This window comes from Podarcis melisellensis (assembly GCF_964234715.1).
Source record: "Podarcis melisellensis genome assembly, chromosome: 2".
Classification (NCBI taxonomy): domain Eukaryota; kingdom Metazoa; phylum Chordata; class Lepidosauria; order Squamata; family Lacertidae; genus Podarcis; species Podarcis melisellensis.
This window is the reverse complement of record NC_138529.1, coordinates 104,778,740-104,802,568: the sequence shown is the minus strand read 5'-3', so window position 1 is coordinate 104,802,568 and position 23,829 is coordinate 104,778,740. Positions and strand designations below refer to the sequence as shown.

Sequence of the window (23,829 nt, the reverse complement as noted above, 5' to 3'; positions counted from 1 at the left end):
TATAGTAAGGTCTCTGCGCTTAAGTTCGCCATTAAAACATTTCTTAACCAATGGGACATGGGTGGCGCTGTGGGTTAAACCACAGAGCCTAGGACTTGCTGATCAGAAGGCTGGCAGTTCGAATCCCCACGATGGGGTGAGCTCCCGTTGCTCGATCCCTGCTCCTGCCAACCTAGCAGTTCGAAAGCACATCAAAGTGCAAGTAGATAAATAGGTACCTCTCCGGCGGGAAGGTAAATGGCATTTCCGTGCGCTGCTCTGGTTTGCCAGAAGCGGCTTAGTCATGCTGGCCACATGACCCGGAAGCTGTACGCCGGCTCCCTTGGCCAATAAAGTGAGATGAGCGCCGCAACCCCAGAGTCAGCCACGACTGGACCTAACGGTCAGGGGTCTCTTTACCTTTTAACCATCACAAATAATACTGCTTTCTCTCAAGGTTAACACCTTTCACGAAAACTGATAAGTTACCTGTTGTAGGGAAACATTTCTCCTCTTTTCTTAATCCACACTCATACTTTTAAGCAAACTTAGACAAATTATTTTTGAAGAATAACAAGGGTTAAGAGGAGGGCTGGATGTTACCTGGTTTTCAAAATCATGATAGATCACCAGCTAAATTTTGCAATGTACCGATATATTACCATGTCTGAAATCAGGATGGAGCTATGTAGAGGCACTAGCTGGCTTCACGGTTTTTCACGCATGGTGATTTCTGCATAGAGCACACACACATACTTTAAGGCAGGGCAATGTATCAATACATTTGGGCGTGGGGAAATAAGTTTGAAGTCCACATCGTGGAAACAGTGTCATAATATTAATCATGGTGATACATCAACTCTATGATTCCAACTCTATGATTCCAACTCTATGATTCTATGATCACAATGTGTGCGAGTGCTGTGGTGAAAACCGTGATGTGGGAAAAACCGTGAAGCCAGTCAGCGCTTCTCTCATAGTTCCTTCTGTCCCTGTTGCTCTGTGAAAATAACAGTTGTAACAACATGTTAAAGCGAAGTAAAAATATATCGGCTTTGGACCCTGAAATACACTCAGAGTCGAGAGTAGATTTCATGCTCTTTATTCAGCTCATAGTGGTGAGGAGGAATGGAAGTTCCCTCAGAATGTCTGCCTTATATACATTATTTACACAATGGGCCCCACGTGGTTGGCTAATTCCGGGATTCACCTGTAGGCCAATCAGGTTGCGGATTCACTTCCACCTGGAGCTGGATTGGGTGGCTCCTGTGGACCAATCAGACTACTGCATTCTGGACCCTATTGTTCTAGGACCAATCAGACTGCTGCCTTTTGGATCCTATTCAACTCAGTACATAACAGACCCCTAAGGAGCAGCAGTTTGCAAGACATTACGCCCTTCACCTCTGTATAGACAACCCCTAGGTATGCCTCTGCACGTAAGATGTGATCACGCTGTAGGTACAGTCGTACCTCGGAAGTCGGACGGAATCCATTCCAGAAGTCAGTTCAACTTTCAAAACGTTCAGAAATCAAGGCGTGGCTTCCGATTGGCTGCAGGAAGCTCCTGCAGCCAGTCGGAAGCTGCGTAAGCCAAGTTGGATGTTCGGGTTCCAAAGAACGTTCACAAAATGGAACACTCACTTCCGGGCTTGCAGCTTTCGGGAGCCAAAACATTCGACTTGCAAGGCGTTCAGGATCCAAGGTATGACTGTAATTTTATTTGATTGCCACATATTAAACAACTGAATCGCGCAAGAGGAACAAAACACAAGGACACATTTGCCGGAGAACAGTGAAACTTTATTGCATTTACAAACACACTGGGAAATAAATGGCAAGCCCCAAAAGTCTGCACCAATTTATGGATTGTACTGTTTTTATTTACTGTTTGCTATAATAAAAAAAATCTGTTACTACATTAAGTGAATGGATAGGACCACATTAGGGTGTCTCAAGAATATGGTGGATAAAATGCTAATGATTTGTGTTGCTGTGCTTGTAAAGGATATAAGTTCTGAAAGTCTGGGAAATGGAATGTTTTTTTTGGGGGGTGTATTTTAACACATTTTTATATGAACAAGTTTATGCCTAAACGTTAATTGTACCCTTTCATTCTCTGCTTTTCAAAATCAATCTAGGGTTTCCCACTTTGCTCATTTCTTGATATGGCCTTTAAAAGGAAATCCTGGAACATCTCCCCGATTTCTTTGTTATACTGTAAATTTGTAAATAGATACTGCAATCAGTTTTAGCATATACTTCAGAGCTCATTGAAACAAGTATCATGTCATATGTATTATACTGTATATATATATATTCATTTTTTAGAACTTTGTGTCAAGCTAAAAACCCTATGCATCGAAACCGTGGTCAGTTTAGCAGTGATGGCAGAGACAAGTGACTATCCTTGAAGGATATCAAATAAAACGGTAGGCGGATTACATTCAAGCTGCTGGAGGTGCAGATGTCTGCTTCAGAAGCTGCCATTTGGGATCCTCTGGGAAATTCTAATAATCAGAACAGGATGGTTGAGGACGTAAACCACATAGTACCTGAAAAAGAAAGGTCAATGGTGCAGTATTTAGCAACACTATCTAAATCAGCAGGGTCGTGGGTGGCACTGTGGGTTAAACCACAGAGCCTAGGACTTGCCGATCAGAAGGTTGGCGGTTCGAATCCCCACAACAGGGTGAGCTCCCGTTGCTCGGTCCCTGCTCCTGCCAACCTAGCAGTTTGAAAGCACACAGTGCAAGTAGATAAATAGGTACCGCTCTGGTGGGAAGGTAAATGGTGTTTCCGTGCGCTGCTCTGGTTCGCCAGAAGCGGCTTAGTCATGCTGGCCACATGACCCGGAAGCTGTACGCCAGCTCTCTCGGCCAATAAAGCAAGATGAGCACCGCAACCCCAGAGTCGGTCATGACTGAACCTAATGGTCAGGGGTCCCTTTACCTTTACCTATCTAAATCAGCAACAGGGGCAAACCAAGGTATCTAAGGTTGAGCATGGAATACTTACAGACCCAGTTCAGATGTCAAGTGAAACCATGGTTTAGCAATCTGGGAATGAGCCCAAGCAAGCCTTGGGCTCACACATTCCCCACCTCCTCCCTCTACACAAGCGGTGAAGAGTTTGGAAACTACATCCTGGTTAGGCTTAACCACAGCTCGTTGCCTCACCCAAATCTGATGAACTATGCTTACTGTTAACCATGGTTGATTGGTTTGATAAGCCATCTTTAAACCATGGCTCATCCAGCTAGCTTGTTGAAACTCTTAATCTCAGGGTCGTGGGTTTGAGCCTCACACGGGGCAAAAATAATAATCCTGCATTGCTGGGGGTTAGGCTAAATGAAACTTGTGGTCCCTTCCAACTCTATAATAACTCTATAACTTCAAAAAATTAACCACTGTTGAGAGTCTGGGGTGGTGTGCTAAACCAGCCTTTGCCAATCTGATTTCCTCCAGATGTTGCTGAATTCTTATGTCCCATCAACCACATGATAGTCAGGGATGATGGAAGATAATAATAATACTAATACTAATACTAATACTAATACTAATAATAATAATAATAATAATAATAATAATAATTTATTACTTATACCCCGCACATCCAGCCAGGTCTCCTCAGCCATTCTGGGCGGCTTCCAACAGGAGATTAAAAATACATTAAAACATCAGTCATTAAAAAAACTTCCCTAAACAGGGCTGCCTTCAGATGTCTTTTAAATGTCAGATAGTTGTTTATTCCCTTGACATCTGATGGGAGGGCATTCCACAGGGCGGGCGCCACTACCGAGAAGGCCCTCTGTCTGGTTCCCTGTAACTTTGCTTCTCGCAGTGAGGGAACCGCCAGAAGGCCCTCGGCGCTGGACCTCAGTGTCCGGGCAGAACAATGGGGGTGGAGATGCTCCTTCAGGTATACTGGACCAAGGCCATTTAGGCGGCTTTAAAGGTCAGTACCAACACTTTGAATTGTGCTCGGAAACGTACTGGGAGCCAACGTAGGTCTTTCAAGACCGGAGTTATGTGGTTTTGGCAGCCGCTCCCAGTCACCAGTCTAGCTGCTGCCTTCTGGATAAGTTGTAGTTGTGGTAACAGCTTGTGCTCTGTGTCATTTCCCCTTTGAAATACATGAGGCTGATTGTGAATGTAACTGTGATAATCAAAGGGAACAAGACAGATGCTTCTAATTGACTTTACCCATTTTCAGCGGTTGGTATTCTTATGACAGCAGCGGTCAGTCCTTCTGTATTTAAGTCAGGATCCTGCTGATCTTCAAATTCCTCCAGTGTCACCGTCGGTTTCAGAAGCTGCCACTTGGGGTCATCAGGGAAGTGCTTCTCAATAAACAGAGCGGGGTGGGTGAGGAAGTAAAACTCATCGTAACTGCAAAAGGAGAAGGTGCAGTAGTGCAGTATTTCATAATAATGCCTAAATCAGCACCAGGGCCAGACAGGCAAACAGAGTGGTGATCCAGAGCAGCTGGTGGGCACCTGGCTGAGGAAGCTGCTGGGTTGCAACAATGCAGCCTCCAGAATCCCCAGATTTTACACATGTAGCCCAGAATAAGCATAACACTCCAGAACTGTTCAAAGAGGATAGATAGATGGTATCTATCCCTGCCATCAGAACACTCTATGCCCATGGCTTAATAATAATAATAATAATATTACTTATACCCCGCCTATCTGGCCCGGCCTCCACAGCCACTCTGCGCGGCTTCCAACAGAACATTAAAAACAGAATAAAACTTCAAACATTAAAAACTTCCCTAAACAGGGCTGCCTTCAGAGGTCTTCTAAAAGTCAAATAGTTGCTGTATTTCCTTGACATCTGATGGGAGGGCGTTCCACAGGGCAGGCGCCACTACTGAGAAGGCCCTCTGCCTGGTTCCCTGTAACCTTACTTCTCACAGTGAGGGAACTGCCAGAAGGCCCTCAGAGCTGGACCTCAGGCAGAACGATGGGGGTGGAGATGCTCCTTCAGGTATACTGGGCTGAGGCCATTTAGTGTTTTAAAGATCAGCACCAACACTTTGAATTGTGCTTGGAAATGTACTGGGAGCCAGTGTCGGTCTTTCAGGACCGGTGTTATATGGTCTTGGTGGCCGCTCCCAGTCACCTGTCTAGTTGCCTCATTCTTAATACGCTTGCTTACATTAATCAGCCCTATGGCCATCAAATCGCAAATTCTGACAAGTCGTTGAAGCAAAACAAAACCACCTGAAAGCAAATGAAGTTAACTGTGAGAGCCAGTGTGGTGTAGTGGTTAAGAGCGGTGGACTCGTAATCTGGTGAACTGGGTTCGCTTCCCTGCTCCTCCACATGCAGCTGCTGGGTGACCTTGGGCCAGTCACACTTCTCTGAAGTCTCTCAGCCTCACTCACCTCACAGAGTGTTTGTTGTGGGGGAGGAAGGGAAAGGAGATGGTTCGCTGCTTTAAGACTCCTTAGGGTAGTGATAAAGCGGGATATCAAATCCAAACTCCTCTTCTTCTGCTATACCCTCAGTATGTCCCACGTTCTGCCTGGTCTTTCTACTGCCCAACAACGTACCTGAAAGTGAACTCGCTAAAAGCAGCATCCACAGTGCCACTTCCCCAGGTGCAGTCTAGGAGATGCCACCTTCCACCAATGCGGACAGCATTCCAGGCATGGTTGCTCTTCCCTGTTACGCTGGAGCTGCCTCTCACATACTCGCACTGTATCCCTGCAATACTGAGAGGGGAAGGAAGGTATTCAGGAACACCATTGGTATCAAGAGGACAAGTGATTGCTTTCACTGCTCTGATAGGCTGGAGTGGCCGTCCTTCATTTTGCTGGATCAGAGAAAACAGCAGTCAGGTTCTCCACAGGTTGTCATTTGCTCCAATTTGGCAGGAAAACACAAGTTTTCCTGGGATGAAACAACAACAGCAACATTTGGACATGGACCTGGAAAGCCAGGACCTGTGCCTATAAAGCACAGAGCCAAGGTAAGTGTGGATGAGGAACTAAGTCACACAGGGAAGACACCCATTAAATTCAAGTACCGTATTTTTTGCTCTATAGGACTCACTTTTTCCCTCCTAAAAAGTAAGGGGAAATGTGTGTGCGTCTTATGGAGCGAATGCAGGCTGCGCAGCTATCCCAGAAGCCAGAACAGCAAGAGGGATTGCTGCTTTCACTGCGCAGCGATCCCTCTTGCTGTTCTGGCTTCTAAGATTCAGAATATTTTTTTTCTTGTTTTCCTCCTCCAAAAACTAGGTGTGTCTTATGGTCTGGTGTGTCTTATAGAGCGAAAAATACGGTAATTTTTAAGTCTACTGATTCCAATGGATCTACTCAATTCAATGCAACCGTATATATGCAATTTTGCTCCAGGATCATTCACAGGGCAGGCATTCCTCCACTTACGTGGTGGGTCATGTTCCGGAACCTCATGCGCATAATCAAAAATTGTGTAAGTAAGGTAAAGGTAAAGGTCCCCTGAAAGTTAAGTCCAGTCACAGACGACTCTGGGGTTGTGGCGCTCATCTCACTTTACAGGCCAAGGGAGCCGGCGTTTGTCCGCAGACAGTTTTCTGGGTCATGTGGCCAGCATGACTAAGCTGCTTCTGGTGCAACGGAACACCGAAACCAGAGCAGCGCACAGAAACGACGTTTACCTTCCCAATGCAGCTGTACCTATTTATCTACTTTTTGGCATGCTTTTGAACTGCTAGGTTGGCAGGAGCAGGGACTGAGCAACGGGAGCTCACCCCATCGCAGGGATTCGAACCGCCGACCTTCTGATTGGCAAGCCCAAAAGGCTCAGTGGTTTAGACCACAGCGCCACCCACGTCCCTGTGTAAGTAGGGAGCACACACTAAAAAAAGTTCATTTTTTCCTGCTCTCCAGCTCTCTCTCCACACAACATTCTTTTCAACAAAGTTGAAGCTCTGGGGCTGGCTGGAGGACCTGTGGAAAAGCAGCAGCTGCTGCCACGCTGTGACATGTGTCAGCTACTAGGTGGGAGGCTGAGCAACCTAAACAAAGCCCCACTGTGCCTCCGTTCTCTTTGGGGCTTTCTCCGCTCCCACTGAAGTCCTCTTTGGGTTCTGGGGAGGGTCTGCTCATGACCCATAAGGACTCTCCAGCTCTCTCCCACCATTTCCTGCTTAGAATCTATTGATTTACTTATTTCTTGGGGTTGTCACATGCGAGTTGATCACGCCTAAGTGTGGAGATAGCTGCCTAGGGCAAGGGGTGGAGAACCTTTGGCTCTCCAGCTCTCCTATCGCTACAGTCAAGTAACAACCACTTGCCATGATGGCTGGAGCCAATACAGTGGTACCTCAGGTTAAGTACTTAATTCGTCCCGGAGGTCCGTTCTTAACCTGAAACTGTTCTTAACCTGAAGCACCACTTTAGCTAATGGGGCCTCCTGCTGCCGCTGTGCTGCCAGAGCCCAATTTCTGTTCTTATCCTGAAGCTAAGTTCTTAACCTGAAGCACTATTTATGGGCTAGCGGAGTGTGTAACCTAAAGCATATGTAACCTGAAGCATATGTAACCCGAGGTACCACTGTAGATGTTACCTGCACATTGCTTGAAAGAGTCGAGCATATCCACCGCAAATAGCCTTTCCTGAGTTAAGGATATCAGCTGGCTTAAAACAGAGCTTGTCCAAGTTATAGCAGCCTTCCACATCATATTCTGTAGAAATAAAGACAATGAGCACCCATTCTGATTTGCTTGTGGGGTGGCAACACTTTCCAGCATGTTTCTCAATCTCTTTCCTTGTTGACAAAATCCGATTGGGGGGGGGGGGTGGCTTGTCTTGCAAGAGCTCCAAATGAACTTTTAATTGCACAACATGAATTTGCCTGTATGTGATTGAATCACACCTCAAAAGCGAAGGTATGGAAGCACTCGTAAATCTGCCAGAGAGGTGCTTTGTGTAGATCCAGGGTCTTGTTGCCAAATAAAAATGCACACTGGTGCAAGGGTTAGGAGTCTGGAGACAGGGGCCTGAAGCGGCACCTCCTCCCCCCCTACCCCGTGCTGTGACCTTTATTTTATTTTGACAAAGTAATAAGAATAAATAAATAAGAATAAAAATGTGCCCCCCACCACCAAGACCATTCCATTGTAACTATCCAACCTCCCAAAATTTCAACACCTCGAGCGATGGTTTGACCCATTTGCATTTTAACAGTACAAATTCTGCAAACACCCTCCATATCTCCTCAAAATCATTTCTCCTGCATATTCCCCGTCTTACCTTAATGGCACATGTTAATTTATCATTAATAGCTTTATCCCACACCTCTTTATACCATTTTCTCATTTTATATTCTGCTTGCCCCTTCCACTTCCTAGCTATCATAATTCATGCAGCTTTCAATATATTTGTGAGCAAGTCCTTCACAGCCTGCGGACCTTCCACCCCATCGTAAATTGATGATAATGCTACCTCGGGACTTTAAGTGAGCTTTAACCCAGTGATTTCTGTTATCAATGAGCACCTCCTGATCCCTTCTGAGTTTCATGGCTGAACAGAGATCCCAAAAAAGCTCTGCGAGAGCCAAACACCAAATCACTGATCCACACAGGTTACAATCCAGAATCCTTTGTGCAAAGGTTACAATCCAGAATCCTTTGTGCAAATGGAACTGACATGACTGGCTATGAAATGGTGAAAAGGCCCAAGTCACCTGCAAATAAGCCATGTTCAGAGTAGACCCACTGAATTTAATGTCCATGAGTTACTTACATCCATTGATTTCAGCCAGTCTACTCTGAATATAACTTGGTTTGATATGACCTTATGTGTCCATCTTCCTTGGCTGGCAATCACTGGACTGGGTGTCTGCTAAAGAACTCTGCTACAGAGCTGGATTCATGGGCGCAGGGCAGTGACAAAGGCTGGTCTTTTAATACCGGAAGTTGTCAAAGGCAAGGGGACTCAAGTATGCAGGAAGTTGGCAGTCCCACCTACCTATATGATAGCAGATCCAAATCCAAATGGCTCGCACTTTCTCCAGGTCACTGTGGGCTTTTTTGAGCAAGACTCTCACCTGGCTTTTCACACTATTCCTGAAATCCACCTGTTTCACAGAAGGTAAATGGAAGCAGTTAATATGGAGGAGGGGGTACTGGACCATTAGGTCCAGTCGTAGCCGACTCTGGGGTTGCGGTGCTCATCTTGCTTTATTGGCCGAGGGAGCTGGTGTACAGCTTCCGGGTCATGTGGCCAGCATGACTAAGCCGCTTCTGGTGAACCAGAGCAGTGCACGGAAACGCCGTTTACCTTCCCGCCGGAGCAGTACCTATTTATCTACTTGCACTTGACATGCTTTTGAACTGCTAGGTTGGCAGGAGCAGGGACCGAGCAATGGGAGCTCACCCCGTAGTGGGGATTCAAACTGCCAACCTTCTGATCAGCAAGCCCTAGGCTCTGTGGTTTAACCCACAGCACCACCCGCGTCCCTATGGATGTATATACATGCATTTAATTCACACACACACAGAGAGAGAAAGAGAATCCTGTAGGTTGTTAAGGGTTCTAGGATTTGTAGCTCTGTGAGGGGAAAACTACAACTCCCATAGTTCTTTTGGGGAGTTGGTGTTCTTTAAGTGCATGGTGTATGCAGCCCGTGTGAATAGGTGCTCCACTGTGTTAGTTTTCTTGTGACTCATGGGGTCTTGTGACTCATGATGTTCCCAGTTCGGACCTTCCATCTGAACTGAAGTAATTGCCTCCTATCAGGAAAGGACACTCGAAAGCACTCTCAAATTCCAAAAGCACATAAAAACCTCAGCATCCTAGCAAATTCCTCGCTGCCTATATCGCAGTAAGAGACAGCATACCTTCTGTGCATAGGCATCCAGTTCCTTAAACTTTGCCAAGTCTATTTGTATTGATTTCTCATTGGATTTATCCCATGGATAATCTGGGAACAAAAATGGAAAAGTCATTCTAGAAACAGTGGGGAAAGGGAGGGAGAGCAAAGGATGACCTATAAGGTTATTTAAAGGGTTGGAATACAGGGAACCAGCAGGGAATAGAGATAGGGAGCCTTTTCTGTTTCTCCCCAAGTGAAATTCAGCAGCAGGAGTAGAGGCGCTTCAGCTGTGACCAACGTTGCTCTACTTAAAAGGTAGGATTTTGATCTGATTTTGAAAGACCATTTTGAGTACAGCACACAAGGCGTATGGCATGGCTTGCACTTCCCACTGGAACAGCTGGTACCTCCTTAGAGAAGCCCTCTTCACACCAAACATCTGGCTTTGGTCAGACTGCCTGGCATCCCTTAACCCCGGCTGCAAATTTCACTGCATCCATCTGCAATATGCATTCAACAGAACATCAACTGCAAGCTCATTTCAGGAACTATAATCGTAGCATAACAATAACACAAACAGGGCTGCTTGAGGTGAGGGAGAAAATGTACCCACCCACCCACATGCCACATACTGAAGCCCCGTTCCACTTACAGAAACCCGAACACAGGTGATGGGACAGATTTTCTCCAGCACACCTGAGTAGAACAGGCTTACTTTGAAGGTGAAGGGCAGACTGTGTAGCATGCAATGATCTGTTCTCTGACACCTCACAGATCCCTGCCCCCCTGGAGCATCTGAGCCACCTCACTTGGCCCAACAGTAGCTCCAGCCTTAGAGGGGGAAAAATATAGTGTAGCCTTTTTCCCCAGCCAGAACTCACTGGAACTGAGTTCCGCCACCTCTCAGGGTAGGTGCCATTGTAAAAGAACAAGCAAAGCGTTCGTGGTGAGTTCTGGCACCTCTTTGTCTAGAAAAATAACACTGAGCGTACTTAATTTTTATCATTCAAGCCTTGTTCCCGGGATATCTCAAGAGGTGGGTGCAGAGGTGTAGCTGGGGGGGGGGCACTGGGCGCCACATCGCAGGGGGCAGCACTTCCCGCCGAGCCTGCAGTGCGCCCGAGCCACGCATCTCTCCTGGGAGTGATGTGGTGGCTTGGGCGCCTGAACAGCTAGCTATGCCACCGGGTGGTTGAGTGACGGGCTCATAAAATGATTTCCTAAGATACGCAGCCCAGTAGTGATGTATGGAAGTGAGAGCTGGACCATCAAGAAGGCTGATCGCCAAAGAATTGGCGCTTTTGAATGATGGTGCTGGAGGAGACTCTTGAGAGTCCCCTGGACTGAAAGAAGATCAAACCTCTCCATTCTGAAGGAAATCAGCCCTGAGTGCTCACTGGAAGGACAGATCCTGAAGCTGAGGCTCCAGTACTTTGGCCCCTCATGAGAAGAGAAGACTCCCTGGAAAAGACCCTGATGTTGGGAAAGCTGGAGGGCACAAGGAGAAGGGGACGACAGAGGACGAGATGGTGGGACAGTGTTCTCGAAGCTACCAACATGAGTTTGAGCAAACTGCGGGAGGCAGTAGAGGACAGGAGTGCCTGGCGTGCTCTGGTCCATGGGGTCACGAAGAGTTGGACACGACTAAACAACAACAACAACAACAAGAAGAAGATACGCAGCACTGCTAAGTACTAAGAGAAGTACTTTTAATATATACAGCAGGTGTAGGGGATCTTTGGCCTGCCAGATGCTGGGGAACTACAACTCCCAACAATAGATGTTGTTATCCAACAACATCTGGAGGGCCAAAGGTTCCCTGCAGCTGACACAGAGGATCCAGATCAATAGCCGTACATAAGTATAAGAAAGAACTTCTCTTTACCATGCAGATCTTCTTCCCGAGGCAGCATTGATGCTTGTGCTCCTCCCATCTTGAAAGCCTACAAAATGTTTGTGTTGGGATGAGACGAGATATGCATTAAAGCATATATTGCAATTCCCATCGTCCTTGATCACTGGCCATGCTGGCTAGGACTGGTGGGAAAGAGCTCTGCAGAGCCCCAGATAAACCCATCCCCAATCTGTTGCTCTTATAGCTTTCATAGCTGCCCTTAAATGCAACAACAAAACCTGTGGCTCCGCAGAGGCAGCTGAATCCACAACCCCCATTCAGCCCCAGCCAACGGAGCCAATATGAGGGATGTGGGTGGCGCTGTGGGTTAAACCACAGAGCCTAGGATTTGCCGATCACAAGGTCGGCGGTTCGAATCCCTGTGACAGGGTGAGCTCCCGTTGCTCGGTCCCTGCTCCTGCAAACCTAGCAGTTCAAAAGCAAGTCAAAGTGCAAGTAGATAAATAGGTACCGCTCCGGCGGGAAGGTAAACGGTGTTTCCGTGCGCTGCTCTGGTTCGCCAGAAGTGGCTTAGTCATGATGGCCACATGACCCGGAAGCTGTACGCTGGCTCCCTCGGCCAATAAAGCGAGATGAGCGCCGCAACCCTAGAGTTGGCCACGACTGGACCTAATGGTCAGGGGTCCCTTTACCTTTACCTTTTAGCGGAGCCAATGGTGTTGGGTGATGGGAGATGGGAGATGCAGGCCAGCAACTCCTGGGGGCCTCAGGTTCCCCATCCTTTCTTGGTGAATCATGGGAATTGTGGTTTGGCATCTTGTCTCCTTCAAAGAATTACTAAGTGATTCAATGACTAAACCATCAGCAACCAACTTATATATACAGTGGTACCTCGGGTTAAGTACTTAATTCATTCTGGAGGTCCATTCTTAACCTGAAACTGTTCTTAACCTGAAGCACCACTTTAGCTAATGGGGCCTCCCGCTGCTGCCACACCGCCGGAGCACAATTTCTGTTCTCATCCTGAAGCAAAGTTCTTAACCCAAGGTACTATTTCTGGGTTAGTGGAGTCTGTAACCTGAAGCTTCTGTAACCTGAAGCGTATGTAACCTGAAGCATATGTAACCTGAAGCACCACTGTAAAGTTAAAGGTAAAGGACCCCTGGATGGTTAAGTCCAGTCAAAGGCGACTCTGGGATTGAGGAGCTCATCTCAATTTCAGGCCGAGGGAGCTGGCGTTTGTCTGAAGCTTTCTGGGTCATGTGGCCAGCAGGACTAAACCGCTTCTGGCACAATAGAACACTGTGATGGAAGCCAGAGCGCACGGAAATGCTGTTTACCTCCCCACTGCAGCGGTACCTGTTTATCTACTTGCACTGGCGTGCTTTTGAACTGCTAGGCTGGCAGGAGCTAGGACAGAGCAACGGGAGCTCACCCGTCGTGGGGATTCAAACCACCGACCTTCCAATCGGCAAGCCCAAGAGGCTCAGTGGTTTAGACCACAGCGCCACCTGCGTCCATATATATACATATGCAGAAGAACTACTGACACCACTCTAAATCCACTTAATGGAATCGCAACAGTTTTACTATGGAGAACAGCCCCCCCCCCCCATGAAGGTTGAGACTGCCTTCTAAGGGTGCAATCCTAACTATGTCTATTTAGAAATAAGTCCTATTGAATTCAGTTTGGCTTACTCCCAGGCAAGTGGGGTTAGGGTTGCAGCCTAAAATAGCTTTCTCTGCTTTCCCCGATGGCAGCCTAAAGTGGTATCCACACGAAATCCTCCCCGTCCCAGTGTTGTCCTGGACCTCCGCCCTTTAAATATTGGGGTTTTCAATCCGTGGGAAGTCCAAAATGGACATAATGGAAAAGCTCCTTTGTGCTTGGCACAGGGCTGAGTGCCAGAGCAAAGAGCAAGGAGGGCACAAGAACAAAATTCCCAAATTTTACTTGGGACAATAATCAACAAAATATTCTTTTTTTAAAAAAAAATTGCTTCTTTTTCTTATAAAAGGGCAACACAATCACACACGTCTTTTCTTTTGGAGAGACCTCAGGGGGTCCAAAAGCACCTCACAGCTCAGTTAAGCAACCGAGAGAATTCTTGCATATTGTGTTAAAAGCCACTGTAACTTAGCAAACTTAGCAATTTACTGTAACTTAGCAAATAAGCCCGCAAGTTACTAGCCCACAACATTTCCACTTGCAGCCTCACACTGACCTCATGAAACGGAGGAGCGTGCTAAATTGTTGCTCTGACCTGCAAAGTTCATGGAATGAGATCTTGCCTGCAAACTCTCCTCGAATTCAAGAAGCCTGCAGAACTTCACCAGTTACTAATGTGAAAGTTCCTATAAACCTCTTTCTAAGAAACACAATCAAATTAAGATACTTTGGTTACCTTTTTTTTTGGTGCAGGTGCTCAGCGGAGACGTCCAGGAGATTATTTCCTTCTGCTTTGGAGAAAAGTTCTGCTGCCGTAGAGAGTAATTCTCGCGAGGCTCTCCTGCTTTGAGCCAGGAATGAAATGCCCAGCTGGAGGGGTGAGGGAAGAGCGTGGCTTGATCTGAGTTTATCAACCCATTGCTTGGAGACCTTGGCATTAGGATAAGAAGAGCTGGAGGAGCATCCATGAAGTCAAAACAAAAGGGAGAGCATAACATGTTTTAGCAAAGCAGCGCTGGAGTGCGTCAAAGTTCCCTGCGTGGGGAAGTGCAGATACAGAAGGTGTCCCCATTGCTCATTCCCTCTCCCCTCCTGTGGTTTCCAGCAACTGGTATTCAGAAGCATTTCTGCCTTCAGCTGCTTGTAGCCATCGATAGCCCTCTCCTCCAAGGACCTGTCTAATGCTCTTTTAAAGCCATCAAAGTTTTGAGGCCTTCACTGTCTCTTGTGGGAACAAGTTCCATAGTTTAACTATGTGCTCCGTGAAAAAGTACTATCTTCTGTCTTCCTTGAACCTAGTGTTATAAGGGGCGGGAGAAGTGCCAGATTTACGTATAAACTACCATATTTTTTGCTCTATAAGACTCACTTTTTTCCTCCTAAAAAGTAAGGGGAAATGTGTATGCGTCTTATGGAGGGAATGCAGGCTGTACAGCTATCCCAGAAGCCAGAACAGCAAGAGGGATTGCTGCTTTCACTGCGCAGCGATCCCTCTTGCTGTTCTGGCTTCTGAGATTCAGAATATTTTATTTCTTGTTTTCCTCCTCCAAAAACTAGGTGCGTCTTGTGGTCTGGTGCGTCTTATAGAGCGAAAAATATGGTAAACAAGCTATAGCTTAGGGCCCCACTTTCTTAGGGCCCCCCCCCAAAAAAAAAATTAAAGGGGGAAAAACTGGATGTACATTTCCCAATTATAAGATAAAAAAAAACAAAATAAAACCTACATACAGCAACAGTGTTTTGTGTTGTGTAGGCTCCTATGATGTAAGTCATGGGCCCCACCTGCTAACCTGCTCCCTAAAATACCACTGGTTTGCTCATTCGACAGGGCTGCCCTTGTCAAAATCCCTTTCACTACCAACAAAGAGACAACAGGCCTAAAAGTGAGGAGGGAAAGAGGACTATAAAGCCTAATATCACTTCAGTCTTGGACATAGCTGTCAACTTTCCCCCTTTTTTAAAGGAAATTCCCTTATTCCGAATAGGATTCCTAGCAAGAAAAGGGAAAAGTTGACAGCTATGGTCTTGGAGAGTCTCCCCTGTTTATTTAGGACTGCGGTGAGATCAGGCTTAACAGGAAGGAGGGGAAGACTTTGGGAGCCCCCACCTCTCTCTTTAAGAACTCAGCAAGCTTGGGCTTCACAGGGAAGGGAAGAAATTTCTCCCTTCTTTTTTAGTGCTCAGAAGGATCGCCCCCTCTCCTGAAGGGATGGGCAATTCTACTTAGTACTGAGTTTCGGCTCGCCAAAGAGCTCTCTGCCAGGAGTGCCATGGCTCAGCCCAACTGAACGGGATGTTCTGTGTTGATATGAAGGGGGTGCTATCCTGCTTAGCAATGCGTCTCTGGTTTCTGCATTTCTTCAGAGGATCCTGACAACTAGGCCCGTGCTTTGAGGGCTGTGTAAAGCAGCTTTGGAAAGCCATGTCCTATCAGTCACGCCTCACCCCTTACCTGCATGTGAGAATGGCCTCATGGACCAAATGGGGGAAGACTTGGGGAGGGGGCAAGATGTGCTCAGAGGTCAGACATTCCCCACCCCAAAATTTCACCTCAGGAACTGATGGACTCTTACTTTGCCTCACAATACAATGGTACCTCAGCTTAAGTACTTAATTCGTTCCGGAGGTCCGTACTTAACCTGAAACTGTTCTTAACCTGAAGCACCATGTTAGCTAATGCTGCCGTGCCACCGGAGCACAATTTCTGTTCTCATTCTGAAGCAAAGTTCTTAACCCGAGGTAATATTTCTGGGTTAGCGGAGTCTGTAACCTGAAGCGTATGTAACCCGAGGTACCACGGTAGTTTTGAAATGTGCCGGGTTTTCGACGTCCGGGAAACGAAACGTTCCAAAACTGAGGCGTTCAGGAGCTGAGGTTTGACTGTAATATATTGGCATCCGCATGAAATCCTCCCCATCCCATTGTTGTCCTGTGTCTTTACCCCTTTAAATGCAGGGTTTTTCCAACCTTTGGAAGTCCAAAAGGGGCATGATCTTTGTACTTAGCACATGACTGAGTGCCAGCAGTAGGAGGAAGTGCAGGGGCTGAGCCCCAGAACAAATTTTTCCCCATCTTTGATTCTTGTTTCTTTTCTTATCAAGGCAAAATTCTACGTGTCTTTGCTTTTCAAAAGATCTCCAAGGGTGCAAGGGGATCCCTCAGCTCAATTCCAGCAAGCGGGACAGTTCTTGAGTTTTGTGGTTACAAATCAGTAGTCAGCCAGTCTCCTGAAAATGCCATGGGGCCTGTTATGTATTCAGTGGTCGGTGTTTGCCTGAGCTTGAGTCTGGACTAAGGATTCTGTGCTCCTGTGTTCTGATTCGATGCATGATATCCAATCACAGAACATTTCAGGATTTGGGCTTCTGCCATTGGCCCTTAAACTCTGAGTCCTGATTCGCAGCTTGGAAGTTTAGACAGCCAATCACGTTGGGAGTGGGAGTGGCCCAGGCCTTCAGAAATGTCTTTAAGCAGTTGCTTTGACCCTGTTGTCCAGTTCTGTTAGTTCAGTAAAGGGCCCACTGTTGCTTTGCAAATAACCCTACAAGTTATTAGCCCTCAACAATTCACTTGCTCACCCTGACCTCATTAAGCAGAGAAGTACACTGAATGGTTATTCTGTGACCTCTTCCTGCAAGGTTCTTTCCAAGAAAGAGCTTCTACCAGCTAACTTTCCTAGGATCCCAGCCCACAAAGCTCTCCCGTTACCAGTAACCCGAAGGATCCTGGACCCAGTCACTGCTTTATTTCTCACTGTTTTTTATAAGTGACCCAAATGAGTCGGCATATTTTCCATACCCCCAAGTGGATTTCAGGACACCAGGATAACTAAGCAGACAAAAAATAAAAGTTCAAATCTTTATTTCCTAACCAAATGTTACACAACTTAGGATTCTTTCTTCCTTGCGAAGAGAAACCCTGAAAAAAGGGGAATGGAAAGGGGCAGGGGTGTACACACACAAAAGAACTGAGCTACGGATCCTTACAATATAACAAGTAAAAATTGGGAAAGGTGATGCCCTAGAGAAGGATTTCTGCTGTTTAAGTCTTCCCTGGATTGCTTCTCACAGCAGTCCTTCTCCAAATTGGTCTTCCCTTCCCATGGTCCTTCTCCTTCAAATTGCCTTCTCTTCCCCAGATTCCTTCTCCAAAACTGGGCCTTAATACGACACATGGAATGAAAAATAAAGCTCTATCACACAGGATCTTTTTTAAAAAATATGATGATGTTGATGATGATGATGCTTTCTTAACTGTAGTTACATCCGTACATCAAAGACATTTTATAGTCTGTAAATCAAACTCATCAAAATAAAAATTCCAACAAAGAAGCATATATCTTCATAAATTTGACTTCCCGTCCTTCTCAACATCTTTTCACTCTAATAAACCTATTACCTAAATTTATCAGCAAAATCATAATAAATTATTAATATGAATCTATGTATATATATATCTATTTTAACCCATTTAACCTTTATTTACAGAGCTTATTCAAAGGCTGCTACAGGATTCGGATTGCAACACTTATTTTTTAAGTAACTCTTAGAGGTTCCCAGTTACAAATGAACTCCTGTTTTTGCTTATCTTTAATCTTTTCCAAGAGATTCTCTATCACACAGGATCTTAGAACGTTGTCCCGAAACAAAGTTTGTCCTCAATACTGTCCTCTTCACATATATGGGGACATCCACCACCTGCACAGGCTCAAAGTTTCCACATATTCAAGTAGCAAAAGTCCACATCAGCGCTGAATGTGAATTGCCGCAAGCCATCTTGATTGCTTCTTAGACCTCTCTAAGCAACATACAAACACGTACACTAATGTAATTATTCTGTTCTAGTTGGCAAGCTGCTGCGAAGGCCACTTTGGTTTGACATCAAGGTTACTAATAAAGAAATAGAGGTGATATATATAGAGAGCAGTGGCGTAGTGTGCGGGGTGCAGGGGGGGCCGACCGCACCGGGCGCAACATCTGGGGGTTAGGGTTAGGGGGCGCAAATCCACAGGTTAGGGGGCGAAAATTACTTGCCATGCCCCGGGTGCTGACAACCCACGCTACGCCACTGATAGAGAGAGAGAGCGCGCAATTACCGTATGTTTTGCTCTATAAGACTCACTTTTTCCCTCCTAAAAAGTAAGGGGAAATGTGTGTGCATCTTATGGAGCGAATGGAGGCTGCGCAGCTATCCCAGAAGCCAGAACAGCAAGCGGGATTGCTGCTTTCACTGCGCAGCGATCCCTCTTGCTGTTCTAGCTTCTGAGATTCAGAATTATTTTTTTTCTTGTTTTCCTCTTCCAAAAACTAGGTGCGTCTTGTGGTCTGGTGCGTCTTATAGAGTGAAAAATACGGTATATAAATTGTGTGTGTGTGTGTGTGTGTGTGTCATAAGAGCAATTGTCTCTAAAAACATTAACTTGCCAAATACGCAGATTTCCCCCAGTGCTTCTGCTTTGTTAGGGTATTGGCTTATGTGACGCAGTCCTTCCCTTTTGAAAAACATAAGACTGATTGCCAAAGCAACTGTGTTCTGGATAGATGCTTCTAATCAATTTTACATGTCTCAGTGAGTGATGTTTCGGTGGATCTTCCAGTCAGTCAGTCCTACAGAATAAAGCTCAGGCATATTTTAGCTGTCACATCCGTCCAGATTCAGCCTTAACGTCTGTTTCAGAAGCTGCCACCTGGGGTCATCTGGGAAGTGATCCTCAATAAACAGAGCAGGATGGGTAAGGAAGTAAAACTCGCTGTATCTGCAAAAGAAGACCGCGGAATCATGCAGTCTGAAATCAGAACTAGGGTGAAGCAGGCAAAGCTGTTGAAGAATGAGTGTGGAATATTTACTTGCCCAATTCAGATTTCAAGTAGAACTATAATTTAGCATAAGGGATGCGGGTGGCACTGTGGTCTAAACCAGTGTTTCCCAACCTTGGATCTCCAGCTGTTTTTGGACTACAACTCCCATGATCCCTAGCTAGCAAGATCAATGGTCAGGGATGATGGGAATTGTAGTCAGAAAACAGCTGGAGACCAAAGGTTGGGAAACACTGGTCTAAACCACTGAGCCTCTTGGGTGTTTGCCGATCAGAAGGTCGGCTGTTCGAATCCCCGCGACGGGGTAAGCTCCCATTGCTCGGTCCCTGCTCCTGCCAACCTAGCAGTTCAAAAGCATGCCAAAAAGTGCAAGTAGATAAATAGGTTCCGCTGCAGTGGGAAGGTAAATGGCGTTTCCATGTGCTGCTCTGGTTCACCAGAAGTGGCTAAGTCATGCTGGCCACATGACCCGGAAGCTGTACACCGGCTCCCTCGGCCAATAAAGCAAGATGAGTGCCACAACCCCAGATTCGGTCACGACTGGACATAATGGTCAGGGGTCCCTTTACCTTTACCTATAATTTAGCATGTTGAGAATGAGCCGTAGTGGGCCTCAGGCTCACATTCTTCCCACCCCCCTCCATCTCTGCCCACCTGCAAAGGGTTTGGAAATGACCTCCTGGTCTAGATTAACCAAAGTTTGTTGTCTCACCCAAATCCGACAAACAGCGCTTTATGTTAACTATGGTTTGACAAGCCATCTTCGAACTATCGTTTAGCTAGCTAGCTTGTTTAAACAAACCATGGCTAACATTAGCCACAGTTAAAGGTCTATATGACCCTTCCTTGATCTAATTCCCTCTAGACCAGCCTTTCTCAACCTGTGGGTCCCCAGATGTTGTTGAACTACAACTCCCATCACCCCTAGCTAGCAAGGCCAGAGCTCAGGGATGATGGGAGTTGCAGTCCAACAACATCTGGGGACCCACAGGTTGAGAACCGCTGCTCTAGATGTTGCCGAACTCTAAATCCCATCAAACCCAGCTAGGGGCAATGGGAGTTGTAGTCCAACACAGCACTAGGTTGACAAACAACAACCCAGCTTCCAGGATCATCAGGGTAAATGTAACACTCTAGAACCACTCAAGAAGAAGAAGAAGAAGAGTTTGGATTTGATATTCCGCCTTTCACTCCCCTTCAGGAGTCTCCAAGCGGCTAACATTCTCCTTTCCCTTCCTCCCCCACAACAAACACTCTGTGAGGTGAGTGGGGCTGAGAGACTTCAAAGAAGTGTGACTGGCCCAAGGTCACCCAGCAGCTGCAGGTGGAGGAGCAGAGACGCGAACCCAGTTCCCCAGATTACGAGACTACCGCTCTTAACCACTACACCACACTGGCTATCAAGAGGATAAATGGATGGTTGGAGGAGTTTACATAATCTCCCTGCCACCGTGACACGCCATGCCAATGGCTTAATTCTAGATACATATAATAATTCATAATAATTCTAGCTGGACTATAATAGTCAGCCCTGTGGCTGTCAAATCACCAACTCTGAGATGTAGTCTAAGGGGGGGTGGGGAAAGTTCTCTAGAAGCAACGGAATTGAGCTATGCCTTCGTTGTGTCCCACACTGGTGAGAGCCAGTGTGGTGTAGTGGTTAAGAGCGGTGGACTCGTAATCTGGGGAACCGGGTTCGCGTCCCCGCTCCTCCACATGCAGCTGCTGGGTGACCTTGGGCCAGTCCCACTTCTCTGAAGTCTCTCAGCCCCACTCACCTCACAGAGTGTTTGTTGTGGGGGAGGAAGGGAAGGGAAAGGAGAATGTTAGCTGCTTGGAGACTCCTTCGGGTAGTGATAAAGCAGGATATCAAATCCAAACTCTTCTTCTTCTTCTTCTTTCTGCCTAACAACATACCTGAAAGTGAAGTTGCCCTTGTCAGCCACGCAGCCACTTCCCCATGTACTGTCCAGAAGGTGCCACCTTCCATCGAGATGAACAGTGCTCCAGACATGACTGTTATATTCCTCAATGATCTGTTCTGCTTTGTATCCATAACCTATGCAGTAGCCTGACAACGTCTTGCACTGTATCCCTGCAATACTGAGAAGGGAAGAAAGGTATTCAGGAACACCATTGCGATCAAGGGACTGTGGCTGCTTTCGCTGATTTTCTTTTTGAACAACATCCTCCTTCACTGTGCTGTTTTCAGAAGCCAAACAACAGCCTTCCCAGCTCATTGCATTTCACACTAGTGCTTGTCCTCTCCGGTCTGCCTCATTAGGGGTGTGCATTGTGGGATTTTGATGGAGACAATAGAATTATTATGAGTGTCACCTGGGACCACTACTTTCCTTTTCAGAAAAGCCATGGATCAGTAGTGCTAACAGACCCGACTGTGACCACAGCCTGCCTCATTTCTTTCTTTCATATTACAAGTTACAGGTAGGTAGCCGTGTTGGTCTGCCGTAGTCGAAACAAAACAAAACAAATTAAATTAAATTAAACATTTCCTTCCAGTAGCACCCTAGAAACCAACTAAGTTAGTTATTAGGGACGCGGGTGGTGCTGTGGGTTAAACCACAGAGCCTAGGACTTGCCGATCAGAAGGTCGGCGGTTCGAATCCCCATGACGAGGTGAGCTCCCGTTGCTCATTCCCTGCTCCTGCCAACCTAGCAGTTCGAAAGCACGTCAAAGTGCAAGTAGATAAATAGGTACCGCTCCGGCGGGAAGGTAAACGGCATTTCCATGCGCTGCTCTGGTTCACCAGAAGCGGCTTAGTCATGCTGGCCACATGACCCGGAAGCTGTACGCCGGCTCCCTCGGCCAATAAAGCGAGATGAGTGCCGCAAGTCCAGAGTTGGTCACGACTGGACCAAATGGTCAGGGGTCCCTTTAAGTTAGTTATTGGTATGAACTTTTATGTGGTATCTGAAGTGTGCATGCACACGAAAGCTCATACCAATAGCTAACTTAGTTGGTCTCTAAGGTGCTACCGGAATTAATTTCTTTATTTTTTAATTTAATTTAATTTGTTTTGTTTCATATTACAGATGTAGGAAATCTTTATCCATCCAGATGTTGCTGAAATATACCTCCCGTTATTTCTGGCCATTGGCTAAGCTTGCTTGGCCTGATGGGAGTTGCAGCTGAGCAATGTCTGGAGGGCCAAAGGTTCTGCATGCCTGCTATATAAGCATGGCGGACCTTTCTTTGCACCTGGTCCAGTTATCCCATTCAGGACCAGGGTGTCCACCACACCTGCCTGCCCCCTCTCCCAAAGAAACAGTCCATTGATTTCAGTGGATCTGCTCAAAGCTTAATTCAACACAACCCTATATATGCAAATTTGCTTCAGGGACATTCAAACCATTGAGGAGAGTTGGGGAACCTGTGGCTCCCATCATCCCTGCCACGAAACCACTGCTTGACCCGATAACTGGGGCTGAAAGAAGTCACCTGCACATTTCTTCAAAGAGTCCACAATATCCTGTACAAATTCCTTTCCCTGACTGCAGGACATCTGCTGCCTCTGAAGTCCTCTTGGCTTCGTCATAGAAGGCTTCCATATCATATTCTAGAGAAATAAACACATTTATGAAATATCACCCCAAAGCATGAAATGCATAGTGAACAAGGGTCTGCAAGAGTCACGTGTGGGTTGCAAACGTTCAGAAGATGCGAGTGAGCAATCAGTTCAATGAACATATGTATTTTTCCCTTAATGAAATAACAAAAGTTTATTGTGTGACAAATCACCTATATGATGGCAAATCCACATCCAAATGGCTCGGACTTTCTCCAGGTCACTGTGGGCTTTTTGGAGCAAGACGCTCACCAGGTTTTCCACGCTATCCTTGACATTCACCTGTTTCACAAAAGGGAAATAGATTTGGTAGCAGTTAGAATGGGTCAGTGTCGGGATGCAGTGGTGGACTAGATGGAGGACAATAAACTGTGTTTGAATCCTGGGGCGATGGAGTATCTTGGTGGGTGGTTCTCACGTTCTAGAAATTGACAGGTTTCCTGTTCTGAATGTGGTTGCACTCCCCCTGAAGGAGCCAGGTAATAGTTGGGGGTACTCCTGGATTCTTCATCATCATCATCATCATAAATTTATATGCTGTCTATCTGGCTGGGTTTCCCCAGCCATTCTGGGTGGCTCCCAACAGAATATGAATAATAATAATTAAAAAATAAAACATCAAACATTAAAACAAGGTTGCCTTCAGATGTCTTCTAAAAGTCAGATAGTTGCTTATTTCCTTGACATCTGATGGGAGGGCGTTCCACAGGGCGGGCGCCACCACCAAGAAGGCCCTCTGCCTGGTTCCCTGGTTTTTAATGACTTGTGTTTTAATGTATTTTTAATCTTTTGTTGGAATCCACCCAGAGTGGCTGGGGAAACCCAGTCAGATGGGCGGAATATAAATAATAAATTTATTATTATTATTATTATTATTATTATTATTATTATTATTAGTCTTCAGCCTACGTGAACAGTCCCTTTGTTGTGTTCATCATGCGCAAAACAGAGTCTTGTGACTCATGATGCTTCCCATTGTGACCTTCAGCGTGGACATAAGAAGCTGCCTCCTCTCAGGAGAGCACACTTGAAGGTACTCTTAGAATCCAAATCCACGTTTAAAAAAACCCCTGATATTACTCCACTTCTAAATATATCACAATAAGAGACAG

The 23,829-nt window shown here is 46.2% G+C and overlaps 2 protein-coding genes across 2 annotated transcripts in view; both read right to left on the bottom strand.

The window, feature by feature from the left end:
• Window positions 1-1,777: 1,777 nt before the first annotated feature.
• LOC309365220 (kyphoscoliosis peptidase-like) lies at window positions 1,778-11,701 on the bottom strand. Its single transcript, XM_081903448.1, has 7 exons — window positions 11,676-11,701; window positions 9,816-9,898; window positions 8,944-9,052; window positions 7,541-7,658; window positions 5,539-5,700; window positions 4,185-4,370; window positions 1,778-2,534 (listed from the first exon to the last, which is right to left on the bottom strand). The coding sequence occupies exons 4-7, from the start codon at window positions 7,546-7,548 to the stop codon at window positions 2,456-2,458; spliced, it is 435 nt and encodes a 144-aa protein (XP_081759574.1). The 5' UTR covers window positions 7,549-7,658; window positions 8,944-9,052; window positions 9,816-9,898; window positions 11,676-11,701; the 3' UTR covers window positions 1,778-2,455.
• Window positions 11,702-18,945: 7,244 nt separating this feature from the next.
• Window positions 18,946-23,829, bottom strand: part of LOC309363201 (kyphoscoliosis peptidase-like) — a gene marked incomplete at its 3' end in the record, with an annotated part of 40,333 nt that continues 35,449 nt past the window's right edge. The window contains exons 5-7 of the mRNA XM_081899307.1: window positions 22,891-22,999; window positions 20,684-20,696; window positions 18,946-19,111 (exon numbers count right to left, since the gene is read on the bottom strand). Coding sequence (XP_081755433.1) covers window positions 18,946-19,111; window positions 20,684-20,696; window positions 22,891-22,999 — 288 coding nt within the window. The remainder of the gene's footprint in view (window positions 19,112-20,683; window positions 20,697-22,890; window positions 23,000-23,829) is intronic.

Excerpts from the sequence above, each read along its gene's own strand:
- LOC309365220 (XM_081903448.1), bottom strand. Across the intron at positions 4,371-5,538 it reads TTTAGCGAGTTCACTTTCAG|TTACGATGAGTTTTACTTCC; the intron begins GTACGTTGTTGG and ends CTCCTTTTGCAG. Across the intron at positions 2,535-4,184 it reads ATACCAACCGCTGAAAATGG|GTACTATGTGGTTTACGTCC; the intron begins GTAAAGTCAATT and ends TTTCTTTTTCAG.